We start from the raw sequence: 15,732 nt of genomic DNA, 5'->3' as shown, positions 1-15,732 counted from the left end.
ACATTAAGGGGTGGGCGGTCTTTTTGTCTTGGGGGACAAAGCAATGCTTGTGGTGGGCTGAAGGCCAACAGACAAAACAATGAATAAATATTGAGGTGAGGTTTCAAATACTTTTTAGAAATGTATTTTATAACATTGTACTATATTGTATTATAAGGATACTTCAAAATACAATATAAATATAATTTTTAAGAAAAATAAGAAAAAGTTTTATATAGTATACAAATACAATCATGGGCAAAAGTTTGTGCTCCCCAGCAAACTGATTTTCTATGTGAAAATAAGAGAACATATCCTCTACAGAGAACACATTTCTACACATTTTAATGCATAATTACTGTTTGCCAAATTTAACATATTAAAAAAATTTAAATAAAACAAAATGTGGCCTGTGTAATTTAACCAGGGTGTTCAAACTTCTGTGCACAACTGTATATTTATTTCATCATTTGGCTGAAGAGGTGTGGTTTGGGTGACTTTTGGTGGGTGAACTTTGGTCCGCTGGCCACACTTTGGGCAGCGCTAAAATACAGAAATGTAATTGCACTAAAGTATTTTTGCAGTTGAAAAAGCTCACTCTTCTCCAAATAAGAGGGTCAATTCCAGTAGTGGCTCTACAGTCTGGGCCACAGTGCATCCTAGAAATTGAAAACTGTTGTCTGGAAACACAGATACGGTCATCAGGAAACCAAGACACAGAGTTACTGTACACAGATCAGAGAACAGGACAGGTTTGAGTTACTGAAGAGCCACATGAGAACTGTCTGGAACTGGTGGACGTTACAGTGGGCAAAGTGACGACACCTTTCTAAAGCTATGCCAGCGAGCATTTATTTAGAGCAATTCTTTATTCAGAAGCAGAACCTAATAGGAGCACAAATCTCCTGCCTTAAAAAACTTGGACTATGATTTTAGGACACTATTCAGTGAAATCTCAAATTTCACCACGATTTGATCATTTGAGAGAGTGAGAAACTCAGTGGGTTCTCCACGGGCTCCTCAGTGCTTTCATCTCCTCGGTCTGTTCTACTTAGTGCAGGGCTAAATGAAGCTGAGATGCTCTGTGCTCTTGGCATGTTTTACAAAGCACCTCAGTCAGCTCCCCCAGCAGGCCAGCCTCTCTTCTCTCATCACGATCGATACTCACTCACTCTAATGCTAACACTAACACCAACCCTCTGCAGCTCTTCTTCCTCTCATTTCTACAACAGAACTTCATGTTAAGCCCAAGCAGTACAGACACTGCACTGATAGTAAAAAAAATATATAAACAATAATTATGATTAGATGTCAAGACATTTCAACAGTAAAAGAACAAAACATGGATGATCACACATGACACTTAAATCTGTCAAGCCCAAAGACAGAGGGACACAAACTATTTGCATATCTGTCAAATGGGGTGAAAACCTGCTGCTCTGTCAGTGCTCACTCAAATAACACTGATCTAATCAGGACAACAAGAGTCTGGCAAGTGCATTCAAAGCACACTGAGCAAACTTCTGTCCATACTGTTACAGCACCCATTTGCTGAATTGTCTTATTACAATGAGTAAAGCTTGATTCTGTTGCACCAAAATACTGAATTGATTCTGATAACTGTGGCTTTTTCAGAAGCTAATACAGCAATGAAAACTAACCTGTGATATTTTCAACACCAGAAAGTTTAAAGTTTACTACCAGTCTAGCATAAAATCAGTTAACTACAGTACTATGCAAAAGACAATGTCCTATCAAAATGACCATTAAGTACAGGTTTCAGCACCAGGAAAAAACAGAAAACATTCATTCATTAGAAAATTACACAGAAGCCTCAACAACTGAATATAATATTATATTTTCCGGATTCCATTTCATTCTTTTCAGAAGACTTAGCAACTCATCCATGTTCATCAGACTCATAGCGCCAAGTTGTCTTTTCACAGTGGAAGAATGGACAGAAACACCTGTGGATTTCTTCGGATCTGAAGCAGCTTGATTTTCTCCTCTCTCTCAAAGATGAAAGCTTTAGGTGCTGTTTATCTGTTGAGTGCAGTGTTGATGGTCTACCAGGTCCTGCATGGTTATTAGGAGTCCCATTTTCTCTGTGTCTTAAGTGTCTGAGTTTTTTCTCTATATCTTAATTGGTGGCTAACTGGTAGGTGCTGGTTAACCCTACTTGTAATCTACATTAGCCTCATAGCTTCAGTGTAAAACTAAAGAAGCAAACTTCAGACATCAAATATGTCTTGGCTCACGGACTACTTTTGAAGTAATAATAAAGTTTAAAGTAATAAAAATAAATTAACTGGTAATGTCACTCACAGCAAATACAACTGTTTAAGGCTCAAGAAGGAGGCCGTCTACTGAAAGAACATAAACAGCATGGTGGTCTGTCGGAATGGTCTTTCTGGTCGAAAAGAAACAGTGCTTCATGAGTTCATCAGCTGTGGATGCATGGACACTTTCAGTGCCATCTCTTTATACACACACACTCACAGACAGTAGTTTTGTTTATTTGGACTGCGGGGTGGGTGCGCAGGGAAGCAGAGAGGAACATCTTGTGGCCACCTGGGACTGCACTACTGCGGGATGTTGATTTTACATAATACCAATTGACATGGCAGAGCCTAGAGAAAACATTGCATGCCTGTGGCCATGCCAATTTAAAATAAATAAATAAAACTTGCTCCATTTTATCTACATAAGCCCTACTTTAAAATGAAGAATTCATGATTTCAAAATAGCTTCAAATTATAAAGAATTTTTTATTACAGCCGTTATAAAATATTATATCCTGTAAGATTCTTAGAAAGGAGACACTACCATTTGAGATTCATTTTTTTCACACAGATATTTAAAGCAGTTTTCCGCAGTCATCTGAGAGTGTAAAATGCATGTCATGAGGCATCGGTTTGAAGGTAGATCAACTTTAGAATGACACTATTACAATTAGTAAATTACATGTAACTAAATAATTCCTCCACTAACATTTGGGCACTCAGTGTATTAAGACCACTAATAACATCATGTGCAATGTTGCGTGTGCTAGAGTTGCCATTAGGACTGTAACAAATGTTCAACAATATCGCTAGATTTGATAATGAAAGCAATCAAAAATAAATACTAAAATTAAATACTAACTGCCAGCTCTGCACACTGGACACTGGAAGACTTGTCAGTTTGAGAGATTCTCCTCTGATTTGAGGCAAGAATATCACTTTAAATTCCAGGAGCAGTTAAAATACGTTTCCTATTGTTACAGGTTGCTAGCTAGCCAGCAAGGTAACTTGGTTGTATTTATTACAGATAGCAAATGAGAGCCTGCTAGCTGGATGTACAGAGCTGTAGGAAAGTTATTCAGACTGCAATGGGTGATAAAGCCCATTAAAGATGATGGTTAATTTTGAAGTTGATGGTTAAACTGATGCAGTTTTATCCACTCACTACTATTCAAACAGAGCCAGCAACCTGTTCAGGGATCCCCAGTTTAGCATTTTTATGCAGATTGTTATAGAAAATTGTTTACAGTGATAATGACAATTGTTTACAGTGATGTTTTCTATTACCATTAAGTTTTATTAAAAAAACAAAAATAAATAAATAATAATAAATAATAATAAAAAATAGCAACCAACAATTACATATAATCAGCCTAATCAGCCTACAGTAATTCAGCTCCTCCAGTTAACACTGAAATGATAAGATTTCATGAATATAACGGTTTCATCCTGGACTGCTTTTTGAACAAGGCACAATAAGAGCACTAATCAGAAAAGAGATCATTTACATATATCAGTATTAAAGGGACAGTAACAAAAACTGCCTGTTTAATCTTAAGGAATAAACAGATGTTGAAAAAGTGACATTTAATAATGAAATATGACTATTAGTATTCCTCAAAATCAAATACTGTCATAAGTGGACTTCAGGCAGGGAAAAATAAAATACATGAAATATGTAGAGTATGGGCACTTTACGACACCTTTCTAATCCAACAGTTAGATGCCTCACAGGGGGATTGTTTTAGCTGTAAAGTTCTGCTCTTCACAAGCAATAGGTAAGAAAATTATACACTCAGCCCACAATTCAATTTGATTCACGATACTGGATCCAAATTCCAGTATACTCATGATATTTTGAACAAAATTAATTAAATTAATTAAGAAAAATGATGAATATAATGTTTTTTTTTCTTTATTATAAGCATTTAGCTTAAGCTAATATGCAGTCCCAGTCCCTGATAAGGCTTTTAAATAGAAGAAAACAAATAAATAATATAGCATGAACAGTAAATACATTAAACCTAGGTATTTATCTGTATGATTATATAGTATATGAATGCATGTTATTGCACGACTTACATATGACACTACAGCTGGGAGGCAGGAAGAATTATTGGGGTGAGATGTTGTTCGGTGTGTTAAATGACACAGGTGTGTTAAATGGCACAGTGGATAAAATGTACTTCCATTGTGTATTTTCACACCTCCGCAATGTGTACTATCGTTACTGTGATATCACAATGTCACGATGCAGTGCTGAACCCCTGATCAAAATGTTTATAAAACTTCAGAAAAGTAATAATCCCTCATAATGCAAAAGAGTTAGTGCTGGCCCACACTACCACAAACAAAAGCCCAGAAACAAAAGCAACTAAAGGACAGCATAACAAGGGACAAGAGGGCCTCACATGACCAAATTACATTAAGAAAACAGAATGAGACCGAGCGGCACACAGTTACCGAGAACAGTCTTGATGCATTTTGCTTGAGAACAGAACGTGCTGAAAGTGCTTGATATGGCGCCGATGTACTAGATATGATAATTGCAGTATTTCCTCTCCCTCCATTCTGTTAGAAGCCATTTAAGGACAAGGCAAAATGACTGACAGCTACACTGGGTACACAAGAAGTTCCCTCGAGCTTTAAAGAATAACATCGAAGAACCACAGGTGGCCCCTTTCGAACAGGGTTAGCATACAGGGTTAGCCAAGTGCTAAAAACAGTTACTCTTGAGGCAGAAACATGACTGTATTTGTTTGTTTTTATCTTAGCTAAAAGAGACGAATTCATAACTAGAGCAGGTGCACAAATAAAAGTGCTTTAAAGAGGCTTTTGCTGGGGTGGTCCCCACCTGGGGCGTTTCTTTAGCTCTGAGAGGGGCTGTCCTGTGGGAGATTATGAAGCGTGGGAGCTTGGGCTGGACCTAAATTCTCCAGGGAGGCTGGCTCTAAGGGTGGGGATCCTTTCTGGTTCTGGAGCCTATAGTTTTGCTCAGTACTTTTCCTTACTGAAGCTTTCAGACTGTTCCCGCTAGCCTTTAGCAGCCATGACTAACCCACAAACAATAGCAATTCAGCAGGCAGCCATTAGAGCAGGCCTGTTTCAAGGAAATAGGCTCTTGTTCCACACATACTTCCGCACAAGCATTACATAGGCCTTGGCAAGCCTGCAAATCATATGAAATTATTTAACCATTAGTAGTATAAGGGAAAACACTAGATACATACACTGTAAGGACAAAAGTATTGGGACACACCACGATCAACTGTGAGTGGTGATATTGAAAAGTGGAAGGGTTTAGGAACCACAGCAACTCAGCCGTTAAGTGTCAGACCACATCGCTGAGTTCTAAGGCGCGTAACGCATAAAAGTCACCCGCATTCTGCTGACTCAATAACTGAGGAGTTTCAAACCTCCTCTGGCATTAACATTAGCACAAAAACTGTGTGCCGGGAGCTTCATGGCTTGGGTTTCCACGGCCAAGCAGCTGCATGCAAGCCTTACATCACTAAGCACAATGCTAAGCAATGGAGTGGTGTAAAGCACACCGCCACTGGACTCTGGAGCAGTGCAAACGTATTTTGTGGAGTGATGAATCGCTCTCGTCCAACATCAGTACCTGACCTCACAAATGTTTTTTTGGATGAATGGGTGAAAATTCCCACAGACACACTCCAAAATTTTGTAGAAATTGTTTTGAATTTAGAATTAATGACTGATTTGTAAAATGCTCAGTCATTTGAGCACGAGTGCATGTATAACATAAACAACTCTGCCTCACAATCCACTTTGCTGTGATACAACATGCTCAGATGCCTTGTTAACAACTGTGTTAATGAAAAGGCGATATATGTGTTACCTTCTGAGGAAACCAAGGAGTATATCAGCAATACGGTTTTCAGTTTCAATACACTGTTTTATATATTCCATTTTTCTGTACATATTGAAACGGTTCACTGAAAAGTAATGAACAAGTGTTCATTTTCTGCTAATTGTACTATGTAAGTTTTTATTTAGTTTAACATACTGGGAAAAAATATTTAAAATATGCCTTTTTTGAACAGAAAACTTTTTTTTTCAATATGCTGTATTCTGCAAATACAGTAAATATGCATTAATATGTGCAGAACATTGTTCTCTGAAGAGGATGTGTTAACTTATTTTCCAGAAAATTTAGAAAATCAACAAAACATGTAATTGGGTGCATCAAATATGACCATAAACGCAACAAAATCCTTCTCTAGTTTGTTAGGTGAACAATAAATTAGCCTCCTACAAACACTGCAACAATATTAATTGCTTAGCAACAAATATATTCTGAACATCTGACAAAATAAGAAAAAAAGAAAAGGATCAGTAAGATTTGCGGTAAAGTATTACATCTATAATCCTTATCAAAAAGAGTAGAAGCATCGATAAAAAACCCAACTATGCCCCTCTCTAGTGAATGCTGTTAAAGATTTCTGGAAATCGGTCACTGGACATGCTGAGCACTAGGAGCAACTGGTGCAATTTATGCAGCAAAATGACCCGTACGTAAGTCCATACAACTTTGCGATCTTGAGTGGCAAAACATCCACATTGCAGTAAACACCTGCAAGTGCGCACACTCACACACACCACACACTTTTGTTATCCAGTTTTAGAATGTCTTTTGTATACACACACAGTAAAGACCTATTAGCAACATGACTAAGCTTTCCGAACAGACAAAATCACTTCCTAACTACAGACACGTCAGCCTGGGAACTGAGCTTTCTCAAACAGAGTGACATGGGAAAGAAATGAGGAAAGTTACAGAGATGGAGTGTTTGGCACTAAAGATGTGGAGAAACCCTGAAAAAGAGTGAGAGAGAGAGAGAATGAAAGAGAGACAGGAAGGGAAAAAGGGGAAAATTGGGACTGCAGGGAAACTGGTGCTTTGGCAGTCTGTCAGAGCACAGCTCAATCATTTAAAACAGAAAAACACACACAGGCCATTTTTGTGTAGGACTACATTGTAGTAACTAATAATTCTCTTCTCCAACAAGAGACTCCACGAACCCAGTTTGTTGCTCCAAGCAACTGTCACTGAAACAGACAGAACCAATACTCCAATAAAACAAGCACAATCCAGAGGATTTCATCCAGAACTCTTCATTTCCACTTAATAGCCCCAAAATCTATAAACACTTCATCTAATCTAATGCCAAAATAACCATTACATAACTACAGTAAATACACAAAGATTAATGCTGCTGACTGAAACTCAATTAAGCAGAGTATATTATATAAACCTCCTTCTTATTTTGATGATGTCAGAGGGAAATCAAACATAAAGCTCTATTCAAGAAGGATTAGATTATACCTTGGTAGGTGCTGTAATTTAAGTGATTACTGACAAGATCAGAGTTTTTAATCCAGTATGAATCTGCCATGTCTATAGTTTTTACAAGTCTGCTAAGTAATAATTCTGGAGTAAATTACCTTCTACAATATACTGAACTTTGAGCTTCCTCAGTAATAGCAGTCCTGTTCACATCCACATCACAGTAATGTAATAACAAAAACAAGTAATGGAAAACAGCAGCTGCATTTTTTCTTTTTTTTAATGACCTAAAGACAAGACTAACAGCTAAATGGAGCTTGCTCTGACCCTACTCCTTAATGCTCAAGTTAATGACAAAACTCTTAAAACCCACAACAACTGTAATATACTCCCTTGTGTCTGCTAAGAGTACGCACCATCAATTGGAATTGCTGTTGATAACAGGCGCCACTCAACACTGAAATATGATGTAAAGTCTCCTTCTTCATCCAGCATCACATAAAGCTGAGTTTAGATCCGGGCTATCTGGGGTGATTTGGGGAAATTACACAGATCCTTTATCCCGTACAAATTAGCCAGTCAAATCATGCACAAATTACAATACCAGACCCCCTCTGGTAAAACTAATCCAGCTCAAATAGGGTTTAGGAGTGTAAATACTTATATTTGGTCCCCTGTAATAGTAATAACTATGGGTGATGAGGCAAAAAAATACATCATCTTCATACAGTACTGCGCAAAAATCAGACCATCCTTCATTTATTTAATTTCCAATAATCCACTTGCATTAAGCAGGGGAAGTTGAAGGAAAATTCCAGAAAAAAAATTATATAAAATACAAAGAAATATACGTACAAAGAAAATGGAAGACCTGGTGATACCAATTACACACTCAAAAGAGCACACTGTGATGTAACTTACTACAGTACTGATAACATGCCATGTTGCCTTCGCTCATTACCAAATATTGGGTGCAGTAGCCCCAGGACAGAATCTGAGTAATACTGCATGACACCATGTCATAGTCAAGAAGACGAAATGACAGATGCAAGATAATATTAATGAAATTTGCAAGATGACACAACCGTTGCACTGAGCTTAACTGTGAGAACAAAATAAAATGAAAACAGTCTAGCTTGGTTAAAAGAAAGTGAATTAATGAATGAATGAATGAAGGAGAGAGGACAGATGAATGAACAGTGCCATTTTCCCCCAGGAAGATTAAGCCTTGTTCACGGATTAAATAACAGCGTCACTGCTGATAATCCATTAACAGCACAACTAGCTTTATCTGAGTGAAAGTGGATCAGAGTCAAAGGTGAAGAGTGAAATTCGGCCAAGGTCAGGAGTCACGGATTTACCTTGGTAATGAGTGTCCGGTACTCCTCCACCTGATGATCGTTGTTATGGCAACCAGCCAGGAGCTGCCACACCTCCCCCCTCAGGGCTTCTGGGACACCGCTGCGGACAAGTGCTGGTAACTGCTTGGGCCGCACCGCCAGATTCATGTGCCTGCAAAAAGAGAAGAAATAAAATAAAGAAATACGGTCACGATATCATCAAAATTGTTATATCACCAATATTAAATTGAACATTACAGTGATAAACAGATCTAAAGCATGAACTATGCCAGTAGATGCTCTAGAATGGTAAATACAAATGTGCCAAATGCCAGTCTTAAGCGTACACTGCCAGAGCTCATTTAAATGGAGAACAATAATGTGGTAAACAACATCCATGGCCCTGTTTACACGTGGCATTTGCGTGCCTCAAGTGATACAGAGTACAAGTTTGAACACTGTCCAACATGTCTCCGAGATGCATCTTGACCTGATCGGCAGTAAGGGAAACATATGACCTCATATAATTTGTTGTGTGAGCACTCCCCCTGCAATGATAGACAGCATTATCAACTCTGCATGACAGCACAGATGAAAGTAGATATGAGGATTTTCTTTCTCCGCCACTTGTCCTTTTTATTTAGATCTTGCATTAACAGTCCTATTGATCCAAAAGTTCATAACAGCCCATATATTTACACAAACAAGGACTTGATTAAAGATAAACCATGTAAGATCTAGGCATTTGAAGATGCCTCTGTTGGAAATATAGGGAAGTCTAAAAGTCTGAGACCACAATGAAAATTATGGTATTTCATTTAAATCTGGAAATAAACAACACAAAGTTTCAGAATTTAAAAAAATATATATAAAACCAAGAAAAGTTATGCCAATTAAGAAGGAGAAATATTGTGCTCTATTTCAAGGTCACTATTATATACTCAAATGAAATTGATCATGTCTTTATACAAAGAGGTCAGATTTTTTTTCTTTTCAGTTTTGCATTTGAAGCACAAATAGGTTGTATTCTATTTATGCATTTAAAGTTAAGCTCAAAAAAAAAAAAACAATAAAAAATATATAACAAAATAATAAAAATAAAAAACACCTGTCGTGGGTAACTCACATTCTTCTTGCAATTGTTTAAAGATTTAAACAAACTATCATAAAACACGAGACACACTAGACAGCAAACACAGACAAAAAATATACACATAGGAAAAAAATGTTGTATAGAAAAATATTGCACATTGCATATATCCTGTGGAAAGAGGCTTTCCTAAATAAGGAGGTAGTCAAAGAAGCTTTTGTTCTCCGTGGCTAAAATCAAGCAGAAATGTAATGTTATTGTCCTAGTTTTTGCAAATGTCCCAATTTTGTGCAGTGAAGTTGACTGTTTATTCCCAAGCGAAGGGCGATGCTAAGGAAGCATTGCATTCAACTAAGACAGCTTGGTAAATGGTTAGAGTAAAAGGAATAATGTCTCAATTAAATGTTTTGATGTTTTCTACTCTTTTCTAGAGTAAAAGCAGTGCATAAATTAAAAAGACACTTCCATCTCCGTCATTTACACTGAGATTTCTTGACCCATGCAAACTGGTCATAAACTTTAAAGATGTCCTGTGGTAAACTGGCATTACCCTACCTCCCCATGGAAAACTAACCCATCTATACAGGGCTTAAGGGAAGAAAACGCTTCACTACAATCAGTATTATAATTGCAACCATACCAAATGAAAAGGAATACTCTCCCAGTCTCCAAGATGATGTCACTGGAGTTTCTCTGGCATATGCATTTTATGCAGTTAGAGTCAGTCAGTCAGTGTGTCAGTTAGGTACATTGACTATTCAACCCACCAATCCAGCAGGTTCATTCCTGTACAATTTTTCAGTTCTTATCCATCTTTACTTCCAATACTTTACACCCAGCAAGTAGTAACTGTTTACAAAATCCAATGGTTTCTAACAGCTAAATGGAAGAAGCATACATAAATAAACCTTTGCAGTATGCATAATGTGAATACTGAACACATTAGCTGTTAAACGGTTCAGGTCAAGCTAGTGATTCGAAATGCAGGCCAGTCAAATCCACTAACTACATGGAAGCTTCGTCCTTTGAAGTGGAGACTACAATGCTCTGCTCAATGAAGGCACCTCATGAAGTGCAGATGCCTGATTCAATGGCAATTAGGGACAAAGCACAGCAATTGCTTGCATTGTTACCAAAACAAGGAAAGCCAGGGGCTTGGAAGGGGAAAAACAAGAGCAACGACAGACATGCAGATGTGACCAACACACACATGGGCACACACGTGCGTGCGGTTCCAAGCCATTTAGTGCAGAGGCAGCCACAAGCCTTTAATTAAATTCCTGAGCTTTTTAATTGAATTCATCTCGAGGTTTTGATTAAGAACAATGAGAGTAATGGGAGCAGGAAATAATCTTAATAAGACCCTTATCTGACCATCCTCCCTTTCTCCCCCTCTTTCTCTTTCTTTCTTCCTCAGTCCACCCCCACCTCTCTTTCTCTCTTAAAATATCTCCCTCATTTCCCTCCCATGAATGAGTTCTCAAATTAGAATGTTCTCTGTGTGTGTCTGTGTGTGTGTGTCTGTGTGTGTGTGTGTGTGTGTGTCTGTGTGTGTGTGTGTCTGTCTCTTGTCTGGGGTCCTGTCAGTGAAAAAGAGGAATGAGGCGGGGACAGAAGGCCAGAGACAGAAGCGTCTATCAGCTCCGCCTTTACTGGGGAAATAAATGGTAACAGAAAACTGCAGAGATGGCATGATACTACATTTTCTTTTCAAATACCAACACTGATACTGAAACCTAGATCAACTGAATATGACTTTATATTTATTTCTTTAAAACTTTATCAAAGCACTTCAGAAAAGCTACAAAAAAACTGAAATATCACTCAAAGTGCAAAATTAGTATTGCAAAATCAAAAAATTGTGATCCTAGTAAGCTATGTATTAGTGGTGTCTATAGTGGTTTACTATGACATTGTAGAACAAACCAGATTTGTTTCTTGTATCTGTACGGTCAGACTGTAGTCGCATTTGCTTGTATATGCACACTGGCTGCCACAGTAACTACATACATGCACATACACTGACCAGGAAGGGGCAAAACCAAGCAAGCTAAAAGAATGATCACACTATAATTCACAACAGCTTTTTACTTTTTAATAACTACAGCATGAATAGAGTAACATTAGCGCAGGTTGACCTGGTCATCATATTGTTAACAAGCTATAGGCTGCATCAGTAAAATTCAGAGACAGGCTTTTAGTTCAAAGCTTTCAATGAAGCAGTTACTGTAAACTACAGCATATAAAGTAAAAGTTAAGTTACCTAAATGTCTGTTTAAAGCTTCTATGCTCCACGTTTGAGCTGTAATATGTAAATATGCACCACTGACTTTCTTGTCGGACATTCCGACATCATGAACTGAATCCGGAAATCTGATCTGAATTAGATTTGAAACCACCTACAAATGTGGCTTGAATTTAAACGGAAAAAGTCAGATTTTGATTTGTGTGTCAATGTTTGTGAGTCACACTGATTTACACCGCAGAAAATCTGCCCTGCTTAAATCAGATTTGACCTTCCTGTATAAACAAGGTCTATGACTGGATGTCGGGGATGAAAATAAGAAACTGTGTTCACTTAGTGGATTTTTCATGTTCCGGTTCATGTGCAGGTTTATAAACATACTGCTACTGAAGAATTGACAACATTAAATACATTCATCAATTACATAATGAAGATTTTTTTGTCCTCTCATATAGGTAGCTATAACAAAATACACTGCTTTATAAATTAAAAATTCTTTGTATGGTCAAATTTGGCCAAATAGGAATGAGACAAATGTAATTAATCATGATTAACTACGTAAACTATTGCAACTAATTGCAATATTTTATTTAATTGCAATATTTAATACAGTTATTTTAATTGTTTTACAGCCCTACTATAGGTAAAAACTAGAGCTAGCTAATTTATTTAAGAACTTTAACACATACAAAAACACAGAAATATCACTTCCAGCGCAAATGTTTGCAAAACTACACTATACCTAAAAATTAAAGGGTGAAATGGACAGCATAACAACACATAGCCTGCTAATATAGTTCTCCTGTTAATGCTAGCTTACATGTGGCTCCTGTTATCATCTGCTTTACTATGCTAAGTTGCACCACCAGCAATTCTGTGATATTTCAAGCTACATATGTAACAGAAACTGACAAGATTCCAATCCAACATTTTCTGCTACTATCAGTCCAATATTGGGTACTGGGTACTGGACTGGCACCATCTCTAGGAAACTGACAACAGAGACGACACAAACCTCAACCATGCAAACGAAATAAAATGTGTAAAGGACAGGGCTAAACTGAGCCTTTATGCTAATGCATCTGTGGGTAGAAGTTGCTGCTCAAGAACAATGTAATAGTGGCTTGCACCTATAAAATGAACCGAATAAACTCAGCAAAACTGTTCATTTCTGCAAGGCACCCAGATCCTGCAGCCTCAATTCAGCACATAGCAGCATAGCAAAGGACGTGCAGAAAAGCCAAAATGACTATATAACAACTACCACTGGAATATTTAGCATTCTCTCACATTCAGATGGGGAAAGAAAGCCAAAAAAGGAAAGAACGTTGCATTCAAGTCCAAACGGTACAGGCTGGACGCCTATGCTGCCGTCTTTTGTAATTAAATATTTATATGCAAAAGCACGTTACAAGTTTGGATGGAAGCATTAAGCCTCCTGGATAAGCTGTGTCTGAGGGAGGGGGTTGGAAGGTAAGGGGTATGGGACAGCTGGTGTGCACAGTGTATAAAACGCACCATTTAGACAGCAGGTCTCCCCACGTCTCCAGAATCTTCTCTGCGCATTCTTTAGACACATCACCAGAACCACTCAGTAATGGCTCATCATTGTCTGAGAGAGAGAGATAGATAAAGATTGGGAAAGAGTAACTGTAAATTATTTGATATGAGCACTACAACTGTCTCACTACAACTGAATTCTGCATTAATGCATCATTATTTTGCTCACATGAACCAGTAAGCATACTGTTAGTTAGGACCAGGCTTCTGTGCGACTATCAGACACAGCCCGAAACAGTACTAATTATACCCAACATAAGAACTTTTTTTTAATCTTATTTAACACCCAAAACTAGGCTGATTAACTCTGGAGACAGCTAAGTATTCTCCATCATAATCAGTGTAAGGCTTTGAATTCAAGTATTCACAGAATATTAAGCAAAGAATGTTAATCTAATGTTAATCTAATGTTAATCTAATGTTTTACAAGCTTCAAATGGTATGTTTTTGTCCACAAAAACAGTTCTAAACCCTGTGTGGCACCCAGCTTGATTCTAACATGCAGTCATATGGGAAAGTCTGAGTACTCCTGGCAAGTTTTATTAATTTTCTAAGTGACAATAACTTAACACATCCTCTAAAAGGAACAAAGTTAAGGTTCAACTTTTGACATTTTTCTGCAATTTTAGTGCATGATAGCTATTTATTTATTAGTGTAACACATTGGAAAAAATACAACAAAATATATTGAATGTGCCATAACTTTTAGCACAGGCCGCATATTTTTTTCAATGTTAAACTCAGCAAACAAACAGTACATTAACATGTACAGAAATGCGTTCTCTGTAGACGATGTGCACTTATTTTTACTTAGGAAATAAACGTGCAATTTGACAAGGGCGCTCAAACTCTTGCATACTTTTGTCATATACACTGATAGACAACTGAAAGTTGTTCTTAAGGTTTATTGTTGGAATGGCAAAGACAGACAACTCTAAAGGAACTACATTTCTTGGCGGAAGAAATGTTACTAGTGATTAATGTTAGTTATTATTATGAGTTTTTTAAACCTCTAAATAATTTTTTCATACTGTATGTCCCACATTTTATAAGCGGTAGAAGCCAAGAGACTCGGTCCATAACAGCGATTTTATGACAGATACAATGCATCCGGAAAGTATTCACAGCGCTTCACTTTTTCCACATTTTGTTATGTTACAGCCTTATTCCAAAATGGATTAAATTCATTTTTCCCTCTTTACTCTTCTACACACAATACCCCATAATGACAAAGTGAAAAAAGTTTGTTTGAATGTTTTGCAAATTTATTAAAAAATAAAAAAACAAACCAAAATTCACATGTACATAAGCATTCACAGCCTTTGCTAAATGTTGAAGCACCTTTGGCAGCAATTACAGCCTCAAGTCTTTTTGAGTATGATGCTACAAGCTTGGCACACAACATTCACGGAGTTGCCCCGAAGCCACTCCTTTGTCATCTTGGCTGTGTGCTTAGGGTCGTTGTCCTGTTGGAAGATGACCCAGTCTGAGGTCCAGAGCGCTCTGGAGCAGGTTTTCTTCAAGGATGTCTCTGTAGATTGCTGCATTCATCTTTTCCTCGACGCTGACTAGTCTCCCAGTTCCTGCTGCTGAAAAACAACCCCACAGCATGATGCTGCCACCACCATGATTCACTGTAGGGATGGTATTGGCCAGGTGATGAGCAGTGCCTGGTTTCCTCCAGACATGACGCTTGGCATTCAGGCCAAAGAGTTCAATCTTCGTTTCATCAGACCAGAGAATTTTGTTTCTCATGGTCTGAGAGTCCTTCAGATGCCTTTTGACAAACTCCAAGCGGGCTGTCTTGTGCCTTTTACTGAGGAGTGGCTTCCGTCTGGCCACTCTACCATACAGGCCTGACTGATGGAGTGCTGCAGAAATGGTTGTCCTTCTGGAAGGTTCTCTTCTCTCCACAGCGCAATGCT

General features: G+C 37.8%; 1 protein-coding gene across 3 annotated transcripts in view; it reads right to left on the bottom strand.

The window, feature by feature from the left end:
- LOC118824818 (rab GTPase-activating protein 1) overlaps nt 1-15,732 on the bottom strand; it is a 126,583-nt gene that overhangs the window by 71,319 nt on the left and 39,532 nt on the right. For all 3 annotated transcript variants that reach the window (XM_036595239.1, XM_036595241.1, XM_036595242.1), the window contains 2 exons: nt 13,766-13,859; nt 8,934-9,084 (listed from right to left, as the gene is read on the bottom strand). In XM_036595239.1, coding sequence (XP_036451132.1) covers nt 8,934-9,084; nt 13,766-13,859 — 245 coding nt within the window. The remainder of the gene's footprint in view (nt 1-8,933; nt 9,085-13,765; nt 13,860-15,732) is intronic.

The sequence above is a fragment of the Colossoma macropomum genome, unplaced genomic scaffold (genome assembly GCF_904425465.1).
Source record: "Colossoma macropomum unplaced genomic scaffold, Colossoma_macropomum, whole genome shotgun sequence".
In the NCBI taxonomy this organism is placed as follows: domain Eukaryota; kingdom Metazoa; phylum Chordata; class Actinopteri; order Characiformes; family Serrasalmidae; genus Colossoma; species Colossoma macropomum.
Note: the sequence above shows the minus strand (reverse complement) of the source record. Positions and strands in the feature narration are given on the sequence as shown.